The 23,180-nt window shown below is 49.1% G+C and overlaps 1 protein-coding gene across 19 annotated transcripts in view; it reads right to left on the reverse strand.

The window, feature by feature from the left end:
- Positions 1–886: 886 nt before the first annotated feature.
- The window catches only part of arhgef10l (Rho guanine nucleotide exchange factor 10 like), a 90,997-nt gene continuing 68,703 nt past the window's right edge, over positions 887–23,180 (reverse strand). For all 19 annotated transcript variants that reach the window (XM_031904845.1, XM_031904848.1, XM_031904852.1 and 16 more), the window contains 10 exon segments: positions 22,923–23,050; positions 21,519–21,619; positions 15,636–15,757; positions 11,847–11,933; positions 10,232–10,449; positions 9,328–9,482; positions 8,890–9,032; positions 4,660–4,828; positions 3,190–3,312; positions 887–1,585 (listed from right to left, as the gene is read on the reverse strand). In XM_031904845.1, coding sequence (XP_031760705.1) covers positions 1,056–1,585; positions 3,190–3,312; positions 4,660–4,828; positions 8,890–9,032; positions 9,328–9,482; positions 10,232–10,449; positions 11,847–11,933; positions 15,636–15,757; positions 21,519–21,619; positions 22,923–23,050 — 1,776 coding nt within the window. In that variant the 3' untranslated portion in view covers positions 887–1,055.

Raw genomic sequence — 23,180 nt, forward strand, 5'->3', positions numbered from 1 at the left:
GGGCCCATTCGCTCCGGATCCGGTAGGTAAGTGCCTCCCATGCCACGTCTTGTACTTACCCTAGTGCAACGTTCTGATTGGCTGTGGGTCTGTAGGAACCAACCAGCTGAGTCACAGAAAGGAGGTTCTGCTGGGTAATTGAGTGATGGGCTGGTACCATGGAGAAAGCGTATTGATAAAACCCAGTGAGTGCTCTGCCCGGTGCTTTCCAGACATAAGCCCGCCCCCTTCTCCTGTGATTGGTGCATGAACATCCTGTCCTTTTCTTGGCCAATCATTGGATATATATATAAAGTACACGCCCACCCCCTCTGCCTTGGTCTTCATTTTTTATTTCTTATAGTTTTTGAATTATTTCCTTCCTCTTCTGACTCTTTGCAGCTTCCAAATGGGGGTCACTGACCCCGGCAGCCAAACCCTATTGCTCTGTGAGGCTCCAGTTTTATTGTTACTGTTACTTTTTATTCTTTAGCTTTCTATTCAGCCCCTCCCCTATTCATTTTCTTGCTTCTCGTTCAAACCGCTGCCAGGTTGCTGGGGTAAATGGGTCCCTAGCAACCACATAAGTAAATACAATAAAAAGTGAAGACCAATTGCAAACTGAATTAGAATATCAATCTCTACGTCATACTAAAAGTTAAGTGTAAGGTGAACATCCCCTTTAAAAGTAGGCGGAGGGCCGGGGAGGGGGCACTATGGTACAGCAGACCCGCCCCCCAGGCCCCCCTGTTGCCCTCCCCCCCCCCCACACCCGTGACCGCTGGGTCTGCTGTATACATAGTTAAGCCACTGAGGCCTCAGACAGACCCCGCCTACCCAGGAAGCTCCTCCCATATGTCCTTACCCTATCAGGGCGAGCGTTAGGCAGGGGTGACACAGCCAGGGCGCTAGTTATAAATATGACTTATATTTAGTTTAAATAGAAACAGTTGATATTTTCCCCCCCAGGGACAGGGGGCGCCACATTATGAACATTCCTGAGTATCTAAGTGACCAGCTAAAGGGACCGGGTCGCAGCCGTATGTACTAGAGTCCGACCATAGCGAGGGCGGGGGCTATAGGACCAGGGGCAACTGCCACATCAGCAGGGTACTGTCTGTGTCGCCCCCAGGCTGGGAGGCGCAGGGGGAGGGGTGGAAGGTACGATGCCCCGCCCCCCCCGACACTATAACCACCGAGGTGATCTCCTTGCGGTTAGCGTCCTTACTGCAGGGCCGGCTCCGGCACCAAACATCCGGCTCATCCGCCATCTCGTAGATAGAACCGTCCTCCTCGCTGGTTGCCGGGGTGCAGCTATCAGTTCTGGAACCTTCCCTGGCCGAAAGGTGCAGCCCCGGGAGGTGGGAGGTGCCCCTCAGCCGGTACTGCAGGAGGATCCCCTTCAGGCGGGAAGGCGGGGCGTTGTCAGAGGGGAGATCCGGCCCATCTGGTGTATCCTCCTTCGGTTCTGCCGGCCCGTCGCTTTGGCTGATGTCCTCCCCAGAACCTTGATCAGTCCTAAGCTCATCGGGGGCAATGGAACTGCAGGCCAACGTGAGGAACTGGACCGGCCCACAGTGACCATTCAGGGAAACCATTCCTTTTCCTAGTGGGGGGGGCAGGAAACAAGAGTTAAAGGGGATTCATCTTTAGTCATAGTGGCTACTACCATGTGTGACATGGAATCCCTGCCATAAAGCGAGACAGGGCAGTAGTAAAGATCAATACATCATATCAATATTGCCCCCACCTTCCCACCCAATAACTCCCATGCAGCTCCCCATCTCTGGGTACAAGGGGGGTATGGAGCATTGGGGGAGCTGCGGAGCATTGGGGGAGTCTCTAACAGAGCTGCAGAGCATTGCAGAGTCTCTAACAGAGCTGGGGAGCATTACTGAGTGTCTAACAGAGCTGTGGAGCATTGGGGGAGTCTCTAACAGGGCTGCAGAGCATCCCTGAGTCTCTAACAGAGCTGCAGAGCATTGCTGAGTCTCTAACAGAGCTGCAGAGCATTGGGAGAGTTTCTACCAGAGCTGCGGAGCATTGGGGAGTCTCTAACAGAGTTGCGGAGCATTGGGGAGTCTCCAACAGAGCTGCAGAGCATTGGGGAGTCTCTAACACAGCTGCGGAGCAATGGGGAGTCTCCAACAGAGCTGCAGAGCATTGGGGAGTCTCTAACACAGCTGCGGAGCAATGGGGAGTCTCCAACAGAGCTGCAGAGCATTGGGGAGTCTCTAACAGAGCTGCGGAGCATTGGGGAGTCTCTAACAGAGCTGCGGAGCATTGGGAGAGTTTCTACCAGAGCTGCGGAGCATTGGGGGAGTCTCTAACAGAGCTGCGGAGCATTGGGGAGTCTCCAACAGAGCTGCAGAGCATTGGGGAGTCTCCAACAGAGCTGCAGAGCATTGGGGGAGTCTCTAACAGAGCTGCGGAGCATTGGGGAGTCTCCAACAGAGCTGCGGAGCATTGGGGAGTCTCCAACAGAGCTGCGGAGCATTGGGGAGTCTCTAACAGAGCTGCAGAGCATTGGGGAGTCTCTAACAGAGCTGCAGAGCATTACGGAGTCTCTAACAGAGCTGCGTAGCATCACTGAGTCTCTAACGGAGCTGCGGAGCATTACTGAGTCTCTAACAGACCTGTGGAGCATTACTGAGTCTCTAAAAGAGCTTTTTAATGCAGCCGCTGGCCCTGGGGATTTGGGGGAAAGTTTTATTGGGCAATATTGCTTTAAGAATACAACCCTGATGTTGCTGGACTACAGCTCCCAGCATGCCTCACCCTTCATTATATGTTACATTATTCTGGGATTTGTAGTCCGGCAACAGCTGAGTGACGTTTGGTTGAGCCGTGCTGTGCAGCAGGGTTTAGTTCCCCTTTAACCTTAACAATGTATTCTAATAACCAATCCCAAGCCTCGCTATCAGAGACAGCGCCGAATGCTATGATTAGAGCGCCACCTTTGGCCGCAGTGATGTTCCCTCTCCACTAAACACAGGGCAGTCGCTCAACACAAAATGATGGAAAGACTTTTCCTTGATCTCAGGGATTTGTATCGAGTTTCTGTAATTTCCCCCCGTTGGCGCCGGCTGGGTAACCGCGGCAGTGAGTCGCCGATACGGGGATTACCGCTCCGTGGGTGGCACAGAGGGATAACATCGGCAATAAATGAGTTCTACTTGCCTGTCAGTGTAATGTCCCCCCCCCCCTTACCTGTGATTTTGGGAATCCCCTCAAGCTTTGGCACAGGCAGCGTGACCAGGATGCCCAGATCGGTGCCCACCCACAGCAACCCTTGGCATATGAGTAGGGCCGTGATGCGCGGGTTCTTTTGTCCTGCAGATAAAAAGAACAAGAAGAGAAGTCAGAGATCAAACAGGACCAGGTAACACAACAGGGTGCCCCGAAGAGCAGAACATTCTACTGGTTTTGCCCCCACACTGTGAGTGATAAGGAGATGCACTGCAAGTACAGAGTTGGCTGAAAAGAAACGGTGCCAATGAAAAACCCCCCACGGGTTCTGCGGCTGTTACTGTGTTATCATCTTCAAGCAGAGACGGTCGCACCATTAACGCACAAAGGGAGGCAGCACTTTATCCCGTGCCAGGGATTAACGTGATTGGGCGTCAGATCAGATTAGGCCTCCCACTCCTCGATGTTCTTTAGGTCGGTGCCAGGCAAGTGGGCCGCTGCCAGTCTCTGCCCATGGTACGGCTTAGGGCTCCCTGTGATTGGAGTAAAGCTGTGGTGGACTGGAATACAGTTAAGGTGGCCATAAACATTAAAGGGGATATAAACCCAACCATAACGCTGCCCCACTGCGCCCCCTAGTGTTGCTATAGCCGTAATTCTAGATGCAAGGAAATTCCCCAATGAGAATTCTACTGAGCAACAATGTGACTGTAAGTGCAAGAGAAGTGACCAATGAGAATGCTGATTCCCTGTGTCAGGCCCCTTGCTGGTACCTTACATATAGAGATAATGATGGCATTTTCCCCTCATTATATGGCACAGGAATCAGACATGGGGATAAAGGGACAGACTTGTTCAGTGCTGGGAAACTGTGCTTATTGCTCCCAACTCCAATTGCAGGAACAGAGAACAGGGAGCCGGATTTACTCACATCAGCTGGGATTCTCATTGGGGGATTTCTTGCATTTTAATGCAGTTTTATTGGGCAATATTGCTTTAAGAATACAGCCCTGATGTTGCTGGACTACAGCTCCCAGCATGCCTCACCCTTCATTATATGTTACATTATACTGGGATTTGTAGTCCGGCAACAGCTGAGTAACGTTTGGTTGAGCCGCGCTGGGCAGCAGGGTTTAGTTCCCCTTTAAGATGGTGCCAAACGAGCAGATCCAATATCAGGCTAAATTGATTGTTTGGCCCTAGGGCCAAATAATTATATGATTACAACGTGTATAGGAGCTGTCAGAGCAAGGGCCACACCAATGAGCTGATGCAGTCCCTGATCCGATGGGAAAATCACAGAGCAGTAGGGTTTGGCTGCCGGGGTCAGTGACCCCCATTTGAAAGCTGCAAAGGGTTGGAATTCTACCCCTCTCTGAATCCTCAGAGAGGGGTACAGTTCCTATTGTTTCTACCTCCATATCTTACGATTCAGCCCTGAACATTAGCGGAGGGTATGTGTATGGGCACCCACCAAAGACACACAGTTACCTGGCAGAAGCATGGTGCGGGTTGCTATGTTGATCTCCTGTAGCAGTTCCAGCGTCTCCGTATGGAAGAGTCGGATGGAGGAACCTCCGGAAAATGCCATCCAGACCCCTCCCCCCGACCTCACCATGTGGGTAATGCTGATACCCTCGTCCTGTACGGCCTCGAAGGTCTGTGGGTCAGAGGGAAAGGGTAAGTAACATACAGACTCATATACTTTTCTCTGTAATAATAAAACAGTACCTGTACTTGATCCCAACTAAGATATAATTACCCCTTATTGGGGGCAGAACAGCCCTATTGGGTTTATTTAATGGTTAAATGATTCCCTTTTCTCTGTAATAATAAAACGGTACCTGTACTTGATCCCAACTAAGATATAATTACCCCTTATTGGGGGCAGAACAGCCCTATTGGGTTTATTTAATGGTTAAATGATTCCCTTTTCTCTGTAATAATAAAACGGTACCTGTACTTGATCCCAACTAAGATATAATTACCCCTTATTGGGGCAGAACAGCCCTATTGGGTTTATTTCATGGTTAAATGATTCCCTTTTCTCTGTAATAATAAAACAGTACCTGTACTTGATCCCAACTAAGATATAATTACCCCTTATTGGGGGCAGAACAGCCCTATTGGGTTTATTTAATGGTTAAATGATTCCCTTTTCTCTGTAATAATAAAACAGTACCTGTACTTGATCCCAACTAAGATATAATTACCCCTTATTGGGGCAGAACAGTCCTATTGGGTTTATTTCATGGTTAAATGATTCCCTTTTCTCTGTAATAATAAAACAGTATCTGTACTTGATCCCAACTAAGATATAATTACCCCTTATTGGGGGCAGAACAGCCCTATTGGGGCAGCTATATGGGCACCTATAAAGGCAAAGCCCAATCTCCGGCAGCGGCACAATGTAGGGCGCCACTTTGCAATGCCAGTTTGTAACCGCAAAGCCACAGAGAGGAGCAAGTGTCGAGGACGCACTCAGGCTGCAAATCGTAGGGATGAACTGCGCGTCTGGAAGACAAAACCGGGGCGGCTAATTAAGTCTGCGCAGAGCCAAGAGAGCGACATTGACCCCAAAGAGCGTGCATAATTAAACACCCACAAATTAGCACCTCTGCCCGCAGAGCGTTCCGGCGAGAGGCCCCTGGAAATTCATTAGACTGCCTATCTGCTGCCGGCGCCGTCATTAGGGTTAGGGCCCGGGCTCCTCACTGGGGGGCCCACAAAGTTAAAGTGCCTTATAATTCGCTCCATTTCACTCAGTTCGGAACAGACGTTCCCAGGTTCCTCGGTGAAACCCAGAACCCCCCCTCTCTCTGTGGCAATTCAGCCGGAATTGGATAAAAGTGGCGACTCCGGGGGTGCAGAGCCAAGGACCGAGAACAGAATGGGAGAAAGCGACTAATTAACTTACCCCTCCCAGTGCGCGCGCTCCGAGCCAATCAATAGTTCTAATTAAATCCCGGTTAGAAATGTTCCAGCGATATACTGTGACCGTGTCATTAGCAGGCAATTCAATGGGCAAGCTCAATGGTGCAGAATCCCATTTGTAGTCTGGGTTACTGAGCATAAAGCAGCGCAAGAGAAATAAATGCTCAGAGAAAGGGAACCGGCGGGGAGGGGGGGACCCATAATGCCGGGGGCTCAATCATGTTTTACTGGATTCAATTCAGAAAAGGATAAATAGAAACCCAAAAATCTAATTTTACTGCCGTTTCTAATCAAGGGCAAATAGAGCCCCCCCCCCCCCCAACTTAGCTGGAAACATGGCTGCCAATATGGACTCGGCCTTTTCCTATGGGCACGTCTGGACTGGGAGTCAAAATAGACCCTGGTATATCCAGTACACAGAGGCCCAAACAGCCCACCCCCCCGGACCCCAACAGCCCAGTTTTCGGAAGAGCTGTCCGGGTCAAAACCACCTGTCCAGTTTCCCCAATTTGGAAAACCGAGCATTTGAGATTGACGTGGCGATCAGGCAATCACCAATCACCACATCAAAGCCATGCCCCCATGCTGTCATTGTCCCGCCCACATGTCGCTGTCCTACCCAGTGAAGTCCCACCCCCACTCATTTGGCCACTAAGTGAGCGGATCTTCTCCCGATATTGCCCACCCGTAGGTAGGCTGATTAAAATGGCGGACACGATGAGGTTCCCAATCCAATGGAAAAATCAAACCTGCCCGATGGAGATCTGACGGATTTTAGGCTAGATGTCGGTGAGGGAGGCCTGCCACTGGTGCCCAAACACGGGCAGAGAAGCTGGCGAATCAGTCTAAAGGAGCAATATAGGCAGCTGGAATCGGCCCGTGTATGGGCACCTTTAGAACCCACAGATTGCCAGCCCGGGCCTGCCTATGGGTGCCACTGGGTCAACTCATGGCAACTACCAATGGTTGAAATCAGGAGACCAATGAGAGAGAGAGAAGGTGGCAGTTTCTATCCAATAAAAACTGCATAAAAAAGGGTCACAGCATAGTGTTCTGACCCATGGATTACGCCTTACTCCAGAATGGGCCCAAATCGGAAAGCCGGCCCATAGGGCCAGTACCCATTGGGTGCCCCTTCTGCCATACTATACAGGACGGGGGGGGGGTATATAAGGTCAGTACCCACTGGGTGCCCCTTCAGCCATACTATACAGGACGGGGGGGATATATAAGGTCAGTACCCACTGGGTGCCCCTTCAGCCATACTATACAGGACGGGGGGGATATATAAGGCCAGTACCCATTGGGTGCCCCTCTGCCATACTATACAGGACAGGGGGGGGGATATAAGGCCAGTACCCATTGGGTGCCCCTTCTGCCATACTATACAGGACGGGGGGGTATATAAGGTCAGTACCCACTGGGTGCCCCTTCAGCCATACTATACAGGACGGGGGGGATATATAAGGCCAGTACCCATTGGGTGCCCCTCTGCCATACTATACAGGACAGGGGGGGGGGATATAAGGCCAGTACCCATTGGGTGCCCCTTCTGCCATACTATACAGGACGGGGGGGGGGGATATATAAGGCCAGTACCCATTGGGTGCCCCTCTGCCATACTATACAGGACAGGGGGGGGATATATAACACCAGTACCCACTGGGTGCCCCTTCTGCCATACTATACAGGACAGGGGGGGTATATAAGGCCAGTACCCACTGGGTGCCCCTTTTGCCATACTATACAGGACAGGGGGGATATAAGGCCAGTACCCACTGGGTGCCCCTTTTGCCATACTATACAGGACAGGGGGGGATATAAGGCCAGTACCCACTGGGTGCCCCTTTTGCCATACTATACAGGACAGGGGGGGATATAAGGCCAGTACCCACTGGGTGCCCCTTTTGCCATACTATACAGGACAGGGGGGGATATAAGGCCAGTACCCATTGGGTGCCCCTTCTGCCATACTATACAGGACAGGGGGGGATATAAGGCCAGTACCCACTGGGTGCCCCTTCTGCCATACTATACAGGACAGGGGGGGGGTATATAAGGCCAGTACCCACTGGGTGCCCCTCTGCCATACTATACAGGACAGGGGGGGGATATAAGGCCAGTACCCACTGGGTGCCCCTTCTGCCATACTATACAGGACAGGGGGGGGGTGGTATATAAGGCCAGTACTCCTATCTGAGTGCCCCCTCTTCCTTAGAATATGGTAAATAAGCAAAACCAGTAAAAACTCTGCTACAAACTGATCCTGTGGGACTGAAACTTCTCAGCTTCTCGGCCGGTTTCACTCGAGGCCAAGTTCTGACCCGGCGCATCTGAGCCCAGATCATTCAAGGTAAGGGTGGCAGAGCCATTAGCATATCTCCGTGCATCTCCCTACCCAGCATGCACTGCGCTGTATAAGGATGCCAGTCCCCTACATGTCTGCCTGCGATAACCCAGGGCTGCCCATACATTATTCATGGCAGGCCGGCCGCAGCGGGCACAGTTATGGGAGTATAATAGATGCAAAGTTTGGGTGTTGAAAGCGTAGGAGCCGCGAGGGGACAAGAAATAAAGGAGAAGTAAAGCTGTGGCGCAAGAGGTTTTCTGCCTCTGGAACAGGGAAGTGCCAGTCTCAAGTCACAATATTCTGTTAACCCTTAGAGCTTCTGGTTGCTAGGGTCAGTGACCCTGGGAACCAATAACAATAAACTCCATGGCTAGATTGTTAGTGTTCGTATTATACGAGTAACCCTTTCCATTCTGACATAGGACTTGTTTCCATACCTGAGTTTTTAGGGTTCCTGGCTCCAACACGGTCACCCTATTTCGGCAACTTGCCCACACGCAGCCATCGATTACCAGTAAGGCCTGAACTGGGCCATCTCCCACCTTTACGACCAATGGGCTCCCGGGGTCCCACAGTCCTCCTGGCAGATAAGAGAGAATGTTAATGAGGGGGTACGGCAGCCACTCCTCAAAGGTGGGATACTTGCCCTTGCTTGCAGTCTGACCGCCATATTGTTGGAGGGCAAATTAGTAAACAAAAAAAAAAAAAGAACTGCCCCATAGCAAAACTGGTGAGAAGTAGTACTGCAAGCGACAAAGCTATCAATATAATCCCCTTATACAGATTTCCTATTTATTTCCCAATGGGCAAAACAGACATCGACCGCAAAGATGTTGCCCCCAGCAGTATTTACCTCACTGCCCCCAATAACGTACCTTGGGTGGCTGGGTAAAGCGCCACAGAGCCATCTTGTAGTCCCGCACACAGGAAGCTTGGGCTGTGCCTCAGGCACTTTACAGGCTGCACCCCCGGGCTCCCCACCGCCATTAAACAGGGGGTGCCAGTGTCCACATTCCCATACACCATGATGCTGCAAAAGACAATAGGGCAATAGTAAGAGAGACGGGTATGACTATGGGCAAAGTGCTTTGTAATCCTACCAATATGCACTACTGGGCCCTGTGAATTTTCGGGGGGGGGCTGGATTTATGTGCCCAATAAGTACAATTAAGATCTGGTACAAACTAGGGGTGCACTGACTCCTGTAAGGGATTCAGTAAAGATTCAGCCTTTTTCAGCAGGATTTGGCCGAATTCAAGTGCCTGGCCGAACCAGGGTCGGATAGGGGGGTGCAGGGCCCACCGGGGCAAACACCACAGGGGTCTTGCACCCCCCCCCCAAGGGACCCCCGCTGTAGTCCCCACACACCCTGCCCCCAAGTGAGCATACATAGGCCCCAGAGCGCACAGCAGGGACCAGTTCTGGGTTGGTAGGGCCCACCGGGTTTCTAACCGGAACCCCACCGGCCCAGTCCGACCCTGGGCCAAACCTGATTCCTTAGAATCATGTGACTTTTTAACCCGTAGCCTAATTTCCATGCAAGTTGCCGTTCAGATTCGGTATTTGTCCAAATCTTTCAGGTTTCGGGGGTTCAGCCAAACCCAAAGATAAGTCGGTGCATCCCTAGTACGTATGAGTATGACGTATGCACAGGAGAGAAAGTGGGGGATGTTCAGGAAGAAGGTCCCTGAGCCAAAGAGCTTACAATCTAAATGTAGTATATCAAGGTTGGAAGCCAAACAGCACCCAGAAATCCCTCCGTATTTCCCCAATACTCACCTCCCGTCCTGCAGCCCGACGCACACAGCGGGACGCGCAGAGCCAGCCGCACTCTCTTCTTCATCCCTCTCGTCGTTCCCTTCGGGCGCTCTCGGGCACACGTTCTCCACACACAGCACACAAGATGGCAGGGGAAAAGCCTTCAGCATGCGTGGGGATGTGTGATTGAGGGAGAAAATCTGTATGTGTCCTGCCCCTCCGACCTGCCCGCCGCCAACCTGTAGGGGCAAATATAACAGAGACCAACGTAAATGGGCACCTTCTGTTTTATTATTGCAGAGAAAAGGGGATCATTTAACCATTAAATAAACCCAATAGGGCTGTTCTGCCCCAATAAGGGGTAATTATATCTTAGTTGGGATCAAGTACAGGTATTGTTTTATTATTACAGAGAAAAGGGAATCATTTAACCATGAAATAAACCCAATAGGGCTGTTCTGCCCCAATAAGGGGTAATTATATCTTAGTTGGGATCAAGTACAGGTACTGTTTTATTATTACAGAGAAAAGGGAATCATTTAACCATTAAATAAACCCAATAGGGCTGTTCTGCCCCAATAAGGGGTAATTATATCTTAGTTGGGATCAAGTACAGGTACTGTTTTATTATTACAGAGAAAAGGGAATCATTTAACCATTAAATAAACCCAATAGGGCTGTTCTGCCCCAATAAGGGGTAATTATATCTTAGTTGGGATCAAGTACAGGTACTGTTTTATTATTACAGAGAAAAGGGAATCATTTAACCATTAAATAAACCCAATAGGGCTGTTCTGCCCCAATAAGGGGTAATTATATCTTAGTTGGGATCAAGTACAGGTACTGTTTTATTATTACAGAGAAAAGGGAATCATTTAACCATTAAATAAACCCAATAGGGCTGTTCTGCCCCAATAAGGGGTAATTATATCTTAGTTGGGATCAAGTACAGGTACTGTTTTATTATTACAGAGAAAAGGGAATCATTTAACCATGAAATAAACCCAATAGGGCTGTTCTGCCCCCAATAAGGGGTAATTATATCTTAGTTGGGATCAAGTACAGGTACTGTTTTATTATTACAGAGAAAAGGGAATCATTTAACCATGAAATAAACCCAATAGGGCTGTTCTGCCCCCCAATAAGGGGTAATTATATCTTAGTTGGGATCAAGTACAGGTACTGTTTTATTATTACAGAGAAAAGGGAATCATTTAACCATGAAATAAACCCAATAGGGCTGTTCTGCCCCAATAAGGGGTAATTATATCTTAGTTGGGATCAAGTACAGGTACTGTTTTATTATTACAGAGAAAAGGGAATCATTTTACCATTAAATAAACCCAATAGGGCTGTTCTGCCCTCAATAAGGGGTAATTATATCTTAGTTGGGATCAAGTACAGGTACTGTTTTATTATTACAGAGAAAAGGGAATCATTTAACCATGAAATAAACCCAATAGGGCTGTTCTGCCCCAATAAGGGGTAATTATATCTTAGTTGGGATCAAGTACAGGTACTGTTTTATTATTACAGAGAAAAGGGAATCATTTAACCATTAAATAAACCCAATAGGCCCAATATCGGTAAGGCTGAGCCAAATGAGCCTGGGCTGCAGGGGGGTAGATGCACTTACCCATAAATACCCCTGAGGTAACGAGGTGCTGACGGAGGAGAAGCCCAAGAGCGAGTTCTGTACGGGGGTGTGCACCGCGCCTCCCAGCTTGAACAAAAAAAGAAAGTTTTCTTCTTAATCCGAAGAAGTGGAGGAAATGAACAAGTGAAAAAAGAAGGAAAAAAAAAAAAAACATAAAAGACAAAGAAAGAAAAAGGAGAATGAGGGGAAAAAAACAGATGTCAGATCCTGAAAAAGGAGAAATTGGGGTGGGTTTAAAGGGGCAATGGGGATTGGCTCAGAATGAACCCCAATAAAGATTCCTTATGTTTCTATTTAGACCCTCCCCTATTCATATTCCTGTCTCTCTTTCAAACCACTGCCTGGTTGCTAGGTTAAATAGGACCCTAGCAACCAGAGAGCAGCTGTCATTCCAAACTGGAGAGCTGATGAACAAAAAGCAAAATAATTCAAAAACCACAAAAGATAAAAAAGGAAGACCAATTGCAAATTGTCTCAAAATAGCACTCTTTACATCATACTAAATCCCTATAAGTAACAGTTTTAAATATTATTTTTATTGGCCAGGGAGGTGAAACAGTGGCCAGGGGCCGAGGTTGGCCGGTAGAACAGGCCCCGCTGGGTTGGTCTGCACTAAATATAACAATACAGAGACAAGTCGTATATTACTATTGACATGGCGCCACTGCTATGAGAGGGTAGAAGAGCTCTCACTGCTAAGGAGAGGGGTGGGATTCCCAGAGGCACGGTGAGCGGCAGGGGGGCCGCAGCCAGATACAGCGCGCCACAAAAGGCAGCTCTCGACAGGCACTGAGAAATCACAATTTGTTCTAATTAGAGGGAACAGCAGCAGCGAGCGAGGAGGAGACGGCGGCGGGAGGCTTGCCATTCCCACAGGGGCCACGCTGGGCTGCCCGGGAACTCATCTCTGCCAGCCGACCTGTCACATCTCAGCTGTTAGCAGTCACGGGGTGAGCGGCCCCCGCTGGGCTGCAAGGGGTTACACTTCTGCCATATCCCTGGGGGTTATATGGCTGGAACCCCCCACCGACGCTGTATAGTAACTGATTATTATATTTAGTTATAGACTGTAAGCTCTGCGGGATATGTTGGTGCTTAATAAATACAGGTTAATAATAATATTTATTTAGCCTTTATTTATATACAGGCCCCGTACAGAGATGATACATCCACGTCCCCAGTGGAGCTGACAGTATACTGGGTCGGACTAGGGATGCAGGGTGCACTAGGGCTGCTGCCCCAGGGGCCCCCCACCCCACCAAGGGACCCCCGCCATGGCCCCCACACATCCCTCCCCGAGGCCCCCCGCGCAGACCCAACCCCCTCCGACACCCCCCCAAGGGACTCCCGCCATGGCCCCCACCACCCATGCAACCCCCTCCAACACCCCCCCAAGGGACCCCCAAACACCCCTCCCTGGGCCCCCGCGCACCCAACCCCCTTTGACAGCCCCCTATGGGACCCCCGCCATGGCCCCCACACACCCCTCCCCGGGCCCCCACCACCCGTGCTACCCCCTCCAACACCCCTCCCAAGGGACCCCCATGTGGCCCCCACACACCCCTCCCGGGTCCCCCGCCGCTCACCCAATCCCCTCCCCCTGAGCATGAATACTTTATTCTTACCTCTTAGGCACATTGAGAGAGGGGGCCTGCGGGCCTGGGAAGTGCCTATGGGGATCGGTTCTGGGCCAGTGGGGCCCACCGGGTTTATTCCTGGTGCCCCACCAGCCCAGTCCGACCCTGACAGTATAAGGTCCCTTTCCCACACATTAGGGTCACTTCTATCTGAAGCCAATGAACCTGCCTGTATGTATTTTCAACGTAGAAGGAAAGCAGTGGGTGCACCCTAAATAGTAGTGTAACCATAGAAACCAACACATGGGTGAGGGGGGACCCAAGGGGCCCTGAATTGTTATACGCAGGGGGATGTGGCCACGATGTTGCAAAGAATTAGAGCGCATTGCCCTTTAAATAGGACCTTGCGGGGCCCCATTGCGCTTGCAGTGACATTATGGGAGGCTGCGCCATTGTGTCCCCCCCAGGGAGCTGTAACCTTGAGAGTAAAGGGTAAGTTGGAATGTAGGTCGGGATGCGGCCGGGCAAGGAAGGGTTAATGCGCCCATCATTATACATGACTCCTTCCCAGGGAGCGAATTGCCTCTATCTCTGGGCTGCGCGGATTCCCAAACCCATTTGCTAATTAACTCGTAACGAGAAACCCAATGGCTTCGCTTATCTGCTTCCCATAAACCACTCTGCCCTAAAGGTTATAACCCCTTCGCTGCCCCCTACTGGGGCAATAGCCTTGGTCACATTAAACAGAAAGCGCTATGCCACCACCAACAGGAACTTTGGGGCCCCGCACAAGTTATTTATATGGGGCCCCCCATTAACACAAGGGCAGTACTAACATTCTGGCCCCGCCCCTTGTGTGCGCAACATAAACAGCTGATGTGACTCTATAATAATCAGGCAAACTACTTACATTTCTGGGCAAGTTACTTATGGTTCTAGGCAAGTTACTTATGGTTCTAGGCAAGTTACTTATGGTTCTAGGCAAGTTACTTATGGTTCTAGGCAAGTTACTTATGCTTCTGGGCAAGTTACTTATGCTTCTGGGCAAGTTACTTATGCTTCTGGGCAAGTTACTTATGCTTCTGGGCAAGTTACTTATGGTTCTAGGCAAGTTACTTATGGTTCTAGGCAAGTTACTTATGGTTCTAGGCAAGTTACTTATGGTTCTAGGCAAGTTACTTATGGTTCTGGGCAAGTTACTTATGCTTCTGGGCAAGTTACTTATGGTTCTAGGCAAGTTACTTATGGTTCTAGGCAAGTTACTTATGCTTCTGGGCAAGTTACTTATGGTTCTAGGCAAGTTACTTATGGTTCTAGGCAAGTTACTTATGCTTCTGGGCAAGTTACTTATGCTTCTGGGCAAGTTACTTATGCTTCTGGGCAAGTTACTTATGGTTCTAGGCAAGTTACTTATGGTTCTAGGCAAGTTACTTATGCTTCTGGGCAAGTTACTTATGCTTCTGGGCAAGTTACTTATGCTTTTGGGCAAGTTACTTATGGTTTACGAAAGTTACATATGGTTCTAGGCAAGTTACTTATGTTTTTGGGCAAGTTACTTATGGTTCTAAGCAAGTTACCTATGCTTCTGGGCAAGTTACTTATGGTTCTGGGCAAGTTACTTACGGTTCTAGGCAAGTTACTTACGGTTCTAGGCAAGTTGCTTACGTTTTTGGGCAAGTTACTTATGGTTCTAGGCAAGTTACTCATGGTTCTAGGCAAGTTACTCATGGTTCTAGGCAAGTTACCTATGCTTCTGGGCAAGTTACTTATGGTTCTAGGCAAGTTACTTACAGTTCTAGGCAAGTCACTTACGTATCTGGGCAAGTTACCTATGCTTCTGGGCAAGTTACTTACAGTTCTAGGCAAGTCACTTACGTATCTGGGCAAGTTACCTATGCTTCTGGGCAAGTTACTTACAGTTCTAGGCAAGTCACTTACGTATCTGGGCAAGTTACCTATGCTTCTGGGCAAGTTACTTACAGTTCTAGGCAAGTCACTTACGTATCTGGGCAAGTTACCTATGCTTCTGGGCAAGTTGCTTATGGTTCTAGGCCGTTTTTGCAGAAATTAAGTGTGTAAGTTTTAGCGTAACTTTATGTGTAACATATGTAATTTGTGTAACTTTCGCAGTCACTTAGTGATTGCACTTTTTTACCAGCTTCTATGATACTGACGTATGTCGGCAACTGACCTGCAGGTCGGCAGCTTTGGTGGAGAATGCGGGTAGGCGGCAGACCAGCGTCGGAGACCAAAACGGAGCTTTCACCTTCTTCTCCTCCTCCGGGCACAACCAACCGGGCTGGTTCTCTTCCCCTGAGAAAACAAAAAAGACTCCATCTTTAACCAAGCGCTACCTGCCCAGGGCCGTCTCTATTGGATTAATGGATATAAAGTGGTTAGGCGCAGAGCGGTGCAACCAAACAATTTAGGGTAATCTTAATGTAATACTACGGGGTATTAATCCCGCCGTGACCCCGATCCCACAAAGGGAACGCAAAGAGGATTAATAACAGGGAACATAATGGAAAGAATATTCGGCTGTGAAGAGATTGGGATCACTTTCATCTGCATTTAGGGATAAAGGAGCCGGGAAATGTATAGAGTGGAAAATTACAGCGGTTCCTACCCCCCCCCCCCCCCAACGCACTCGCTGGGAAATGAATGAAATGCTGCGAAAATAAAAATAATCTGCATTTTATAGAAATGTGTTTCACGCGCATTTTGTATTCAGTTTTATAATGAGCTCTTTGTGCTGCGAAGATTATACACATAGGGGTGTGTGTGTGTGTTATATATATATATATATATATATATATACAGTGTGTACTGAGAGAGACGAGATAATGATAACACAAATGACAAACCAAATGAAATTACCCAGGTACCCCTCCTCCCTTCCCATACCTACCCCAGAATTCCCTCAGGTACAGAGCTCTGACTCTCTATCTGCTCCTGGGCTGCTCTCTTTCCCATGGTCAGACAGGAACCTCCCCCTGGGTAAGTGAATCCAATCTCCCCCCAGTACTTACCAAGGTACAGAGCTCTGATTCTCTGTACTTCCTGCTCCTGGGCTGCTCTCTTTCCCATGGTCAGGCAGGAACCTCCCCCTGGGTAAGTGAATCCAATCTCCCCCCAGTACTTACCCAGGTACAGAGCTCTGATTCTCTGTACTTCCTGCTCCTGGGCTGCTCTCTTTCCCATGGTCAGGCAGGAACCTCCCCCTGGGTAAGTTAATCCAATCTCCCCCCAGTACTTACCCAAGTACAGAGCTCTGATTCTCTGTACTTCCTGCTCCTGGGCTGCTCTCTTTCCCATGGTCAGGCAGGAACTTCCCCCTGGGTAAGTGAATCCAATCTCCCCCCAGTACTTACCCAGGTACAGAGCTCTGATTCTCTGTACTTCCTGCTCCTGGGCTGCTCTCTTTCCCATGGTCAGGCAGGAACCTCCCCCTGGGTAAGTGAATCCAATCTCCCCCCAGTACTAACCCAGGTACAGAGCTCTGATTCTCTGTACTTCCTGCTCCTGGGCTGCTCTCTTTCCCATGGTCAGACAGGAACCTCCCCCTGGGTAAGTGAATCCAATCTCCCCCCAGTACTTACCCAGGTACAGAGCTCTGATTCTCTGTACTTCCTGCTCCTGGGCTGCTCTCTTTCCCATGGTCAGGCAGGAACCTCCCCCTGGGTAAGTGAATCCAATCTCCCCCCAGTACTTACCCAGGTACAGAGCTCTGATTCTCTGTACTTCCTGCTCCTGGGCTGCTCTCTTTCCCATGGCCACTGAAGGTGGAAGGGGTCACCCAGCAGGCTTCTAAGCTGGACCAATGATGCCCTCCATACATCTGACCATGGGGAAGAGAGCAGCTCATACACAGAATTAGAGTCAGGCCCAGATATCCCATAGCCGGGAGCAGTTATGCAGCTCTATGTTACTATTGCAATTAAACTCGTACGGTTAATTTTGCAGGGCCAGCAGATTATATTTAAGGCAGAATAGTGAGTGCGCTCATTCTGTCAGTACTTATACCCAGTGATATCCCTCTTCGGCTGTTACTCCTGCCGGTGGGGGCCCCTGCGTGCCTGAGTGTCTCTTCCCTGGCTCGGGGGCCCTGTAAGCTTGGCTATAATGGCTAAGGCTGGCAAGTACAGCTGTAGCCCCTACTGAGCATGCTCCCTGAGCGTTACTAACCTCTCTCCCATAGCAACTGTTACAGTTGGTACATTAGTTGGTCCATTTCCCAGCAGCCCCTACTGAGCATGCTCCCTGAGTGTAATTAAAGACTTAATAACCAATATATGAAATGATAACAGATTGGGAAGTGCAGGCCGTGTAGCTGGCAGTCAGGGGTGTAACTATAGAAGGGACAGACCCAGTGGTGCCAGCGCTCACAGTGCCCTTTGGGTAAGTGCAGGGCATTACTATAACAATATATTCCTGAGATCTCAGTATCAGTCCAACACAGAGCTTTTGTCAGTGTGTGCAGAACCCTCAGTGTGCAGAACCCCCAGTGTGCAGAACCCCCAGTGTGCAGAACCCCCAGTGTGCAGAACCCCCAGCGTGCAGAACCCTCAGCGTGCAGAACCCCCAGTGTGCAGAACCCTCAGTGTGCAGAACCCCCAGTGTGCAGAACCCCCAGTGTGCAGAACCCCCAGTGCGCAGAACCCTCAGAGTGCAGAACCCACAGCGTGCAGAACCCCCAGCGTGCAGAACCCCCAGCGTGCAGAACCCCCAGAGTGCAGAACCCCCAGTGTGCAGAACCCACAGAGTGCAGAACCCACAGAGTGCAGAACCCCCAGTGTGCAGAACCCCCAGTGTGCAGAACCCACAGAGTGCAGAACCCCCAGTGTGCAGAACCCCCAGCGTGCAGAACCCACAGAGTGCAGAACCCACAGAGTGCAGAACCCCCAGTGTGCAGAACCCCCAGTGTGCAGAACCCTCAGTGTGCAGAACCCACAGAATGCAGAACCCACAGCGTGCAGAACCCACAGAATACAGAACCCTCAGTGTGCAGAACGCTCAGTGTGCAGAACGCTCAGTGTGCAGAACCCTCCGTGTGCAGGACCCACTTTCATTCCTTATTCCTTCCCCACCCCCTGTCATGATCCATGAATGTAATGATAAAGGATTTTTAAAGAATAAGCCCATTGTATTGCTGAGGCCCATAAACTCTGAATAAATGTGATTCTGCATGTGTATATATATATATATAAATAGCACTATAACAGAGCTCCCAGTAGCAGCTATCTAAGATCGCCCCCTAGTGGCCTAAGCTAGCACTTCCCGGTACAGAACATTCCCTGCTTTACAATGAAATACGGGTACAGATGAGAGTAACAAACCAATCCTGCCCGGGCACAGAGGCGCCAGCGATTACCCTGCAGGCAGTACCGAGCTAGAAACCCAGGCCCAATACCATTAAATAAATACCCAATGTACACAGGACCTAATCCAATGCTGCTGCTTTACAGGGGCTGTTCACCTTTGCGTTAACATTTAGTATAATGTAGGGAGTAATATTCTGAGACAATTTGCAATTCTTAATTTTTCATTATTTGTAGTTTGTTATTTGGTTGCTAGGGTTCAAGATACCTTAGCAACCAGGGGTGGTTTGAATAAGAGACTGGTATATGAATTGGTCTTCATTTTTTATTAATTGTGATTTTGGAATGATTTAGCTTTTTATGTAGCAGCTTTCAAGTTTGGAATTTCAGCAGCGATCTGGTCGCTAATGTCCAAATGACCCTAGCAACCAGGCACTGATCGAAATGAGAAACTGGAAAATATATTAAAAAGGCCATAAATAGAAAGGCAACTTAGAAAAATTAACAATAACAATAAAACTGTAGCCCCATAGAGCAGTGGGTTTTTTAAGATGCTGGGGTCAGTGACCCCCATTTGAAAGCTGGAAAAAAAGGTGGAGGAAGAAGGAAAAAAATTCACTAACCTTACAAAGGAAAAAATGAAGACCAATTGAAAAACGTCCTTCAAAACGTCATCAGTTATAATCAGAGCTTAGTGATGTCATCTGTCACGACTCACTGAAACTTGTATACAATAATAAAGTACCCCCTGTTGTAAAATATAAGGATTTTAGAGATCACCTCGGAGTTCCATGCCTCGGCCTTCAACCTCTTGCTTTTATAGAGGTCATGGAACTCCTCTGTGCCTTATAATATCCCTATATGTTACAATAGGGGGCACTTTATTCACTATATATTATAAGGAACCCCTCGGGGGCTTATAATATCCCTATATGTTACAATAGGGGGCACTTTATTCACTATATATTATAAGGAACTCCTCGGGGGCTTATAATATCCCTATATGTTACAATAGGGGGTACTTTATTCACTATATATTATAAGGAACTCCTCTGGGACTTATAATATCCCTATATGTTACAATAGGGGGTACTTTATTCACTATATATTATAATGAACTCCTCGGGGGCTTAGAATATCCCTATATGTTACAATAGGGGGCACTTTATTCACTATATATTATAAGGAACCCCTCGGGGACTTATAATATCCCTATATGTTACAATAGGGGGTACTTTATTCACTATATATTATAAGGAACTCCACGGGGGCTTATAATATCCCTATATGTTACAATAGGGGGCACTTTATTCACTATATATAAGGAACCCCTCGGGGGCTTATAATATCCCTATATGTTACAATAGGGGGTACTTTATTCACTATATATTATATGGAACTCCTCTGGGGCTTATAATATCCCTATATGTTACAATAGGGGGCACTTTATTCACTATATATTATAAGGAACTCCTCGGGGGCTTATAATATCCCTATATGTTACAATAGGGGGTACTTTATTCACTATATATTATAAGGAACCCCTCGGGGGCTTATAATATCCCTATACGTTACAATAGGGGGCACTTTATTCACTATATATATTCAGGGTCCGACTGGGCGCATAAATTAAACTTCAGTGCCTGGGTCGGACTGGGGGGTGCAGGGCCCACTGGGGCTACTGCTTCAGGGCACCCCCCAATGGGCCCCCACAAGTTGCCTTCATTACACCCCCCGCAGGGGCCCCACCATCCGTCCAATCCCCTCGCCCAATCGTGCGTAAGTGAAACTTACCTTCTGCGTGTCGGGGGAGCACCCGGTGGGGATCGGGTCTGGGCCGGCAGGTCCCACCGGGTTTTTTCCCAATGCCCCAGTTAGACCCTGTATATATTTCCTACCCTATATATATATATAGTAAAGCGGGTACAATTTAAACCAGTATATAGATATAAGGTAGTTGGGCCATAGCTACATTTCCTTCCTCTTCCCTTTATGTGCTTTTATTTCTGAAGCCGCCCATGTAACAGAAGGACTATTTAACCCTCTCACTGCCGCACCGCGTGACACATATATCCGCTGCGTCGGCCGCAGTCCGGGGCTTAAAAAGTCACCAATCAAGCATAAAGAAAGCAATTTCTTTCCATCAGACTTGAATGGTCCCTTTGTGGCGGGTTCCCTCTGGCTCGGCAGATAAAGGAACAAATGGTTAAAGCGGGCAGGGGCAGCCATCCAAGCGCCGGCGCGTAGGGGCATTAAGACGCGTGTTTTTGAGATGATTTAAGGGAAATTTGCTGCTATTTAGCGGCTCAGCGGAGGCTGGAGGGGAGATAACGATGAAAGAGAAAAGGGGGCTGAATCCGATGAAAGGCGGGGGGGCTGGATACGGCAGGCGCGGCCCATTCAGCTGCCGACGCTTTTCTCCGCAGACGGCTGGATATAACGCCGATTCGCTGCTAAAACGCTTGCACAGTGGAAAACCAATTTTTTCTTTTTTTTGTTGCAGAAAGTCTCTTTCTCTCGGCTCCTCAGGAGCAGCTTTTACCGGAGCCAAAAGCCACGCAGGCAGTTACGCTGCGCCGGAATAACATAAGTGACTGCGTAATGGGCTCGGAAATGCCTTCCAAGCTGCAGAATGAGCCCCCCGGGGGGCAGTTACTGTGCCTGCGCCTGTTACTGTGGGAACAAAGGGGCCCGTTAAGGGTAATTTTGGCTACTATTTGCCAGTAGGAAAACTGCCGGCTCCTCGCTTCACTTACTCAGTGCGATCTTGGCCAAGTGCAACCGGTTCACCCAGGAAATTTTGCTCAGTGGGTTCGGAGTGATGAAAACAACCATGAAACTCATTGGCCGCCCAGACCTGCAACGGGGAAAAGGAGACGTTTCAGGGAGGATTTAGTCCCGTGGCTGCTATTGTTTCTCATAACAAGGTTACAGATATATAGAAACATTGGGGTAACAGTCACCCCGCTATAGTTCCAGGGGTACCCAGGGCACAAATAAGCACTCACCCCAAATCCCCCCCTAACTGGCCTTCAGGCTGGGCCCCCTTAGCCCATAACAAGGTTACAGATATATAGAAACATTGGGGTAACAGTCACCCCGCTATAGTTCCAGGGGTACCCAGGGCACAAATAAGCACTCACCCCAAATCCCCCCCTAACTGGCCTTCAGGCTGGGCCCCCTTAGCCCATAACAAGGTTACAGATATATAGAAACATTGGGGTAACAGTCACCCTGCTATAGTTCCAGGGGTACCCAGGGCACAAATAAGCACTCACCCCAAATCCCCCCCTAACTGGCCTTCAGGCTGGGCCCCCTTAGCCCATAACAAGGTTACAGATATATAGAAACATTGGGGTAACAGTCACCCCGCTATAGTTCCAGGGGTACCCAGGGCACAAATAAGCACTCACCCCAAATCCCCCCTAACTGGCCTTCAGGCTGGGCCCCCTTAGCCCATAACAAGGTTACAGATATATAGAAACATTGGGGTAACAGTCACCCCGCTATAGTTCCAGGGGTACCCAGGGCACAAATAAGCACTCACCCCAAATCCCCCCCTAACTGGCCTTCAGGCTGGGCCCCCTTAGCCCATAACAAGGTTACAGATATATAGAAACATTGGGGTAACAGTCACCGCTATTCCCGCTGGCTGAAAGGGGGGGCTATGGCAGTTACAGTTATTATAATGTTCCACTCCAATCAGTTCTGTTTGGCTCCTAAATAATGAATAAGACAGAGAGTGGATCTTAGAGGGCAATGTGACTCCCGTCTGTCACTAACGAACAGAGACCTGTCACTCAGCACTCTATTAATCACAGGCTGTTCCACACTCTCCCCAATATACAGTCAGAATATTTCATGGAAATGCCAATCAAGTTCCGCAACATGAAGCCAAATCTGGAAACGAGGGGGGAAATCTCAGAGGCGCCTGGGTGGGGAAGGGACATGGGACATGTGATGTGTCTAGACTGCCCCAATGGTGGGATGATAGAGATCCCCTGTGAACTCTAGAGAGAGACTGCAACATTGCCTTTTCCTACAACCGTTACTAAAGTGGCTAGCACACTATAGCAGCCAATCAGCAGTTTGCTTTTATCAGTGCAACTGCAATATGCAGATCAAAGCAAACTGCTGATTGGTTTGTGATCTGAACGCACTTGTCTGCCTTTCTGGGAAGCTGCAGCTGGAGATGGCACTTGTTAGCAGACTGGATCTCTTCTTCCTTCAGCCGGACCAACCTCTGCAGCCCCAGGCACCAATCCTGTGCCACCGTCATGTTCAGGTTCTGGAAAGATCAATGAAATAAAGTCAGATTCTCACAGGGCCAAGGGGTTCCACAGTCTGTGTGTGAATACACCTACAAGTGCCACTCTAACTGCAATTTTCGTTATTCAAAATACATCAAAACTAGACCC

This window comes from Xenopus tropicalis, chromosome 7 (assembly GCF_000004195.4).
Source record: "Xenopus tropicalis strain Nigerian chromosome 7, UCB_Xtro_10.0, whole genome shotgun sequence".
Lineage (NCBI taxonomy): Eukaryota > Metazoa > Chordata > Amphibia > Anura > Pipidae > Xenopus > Xenopus tropicalis.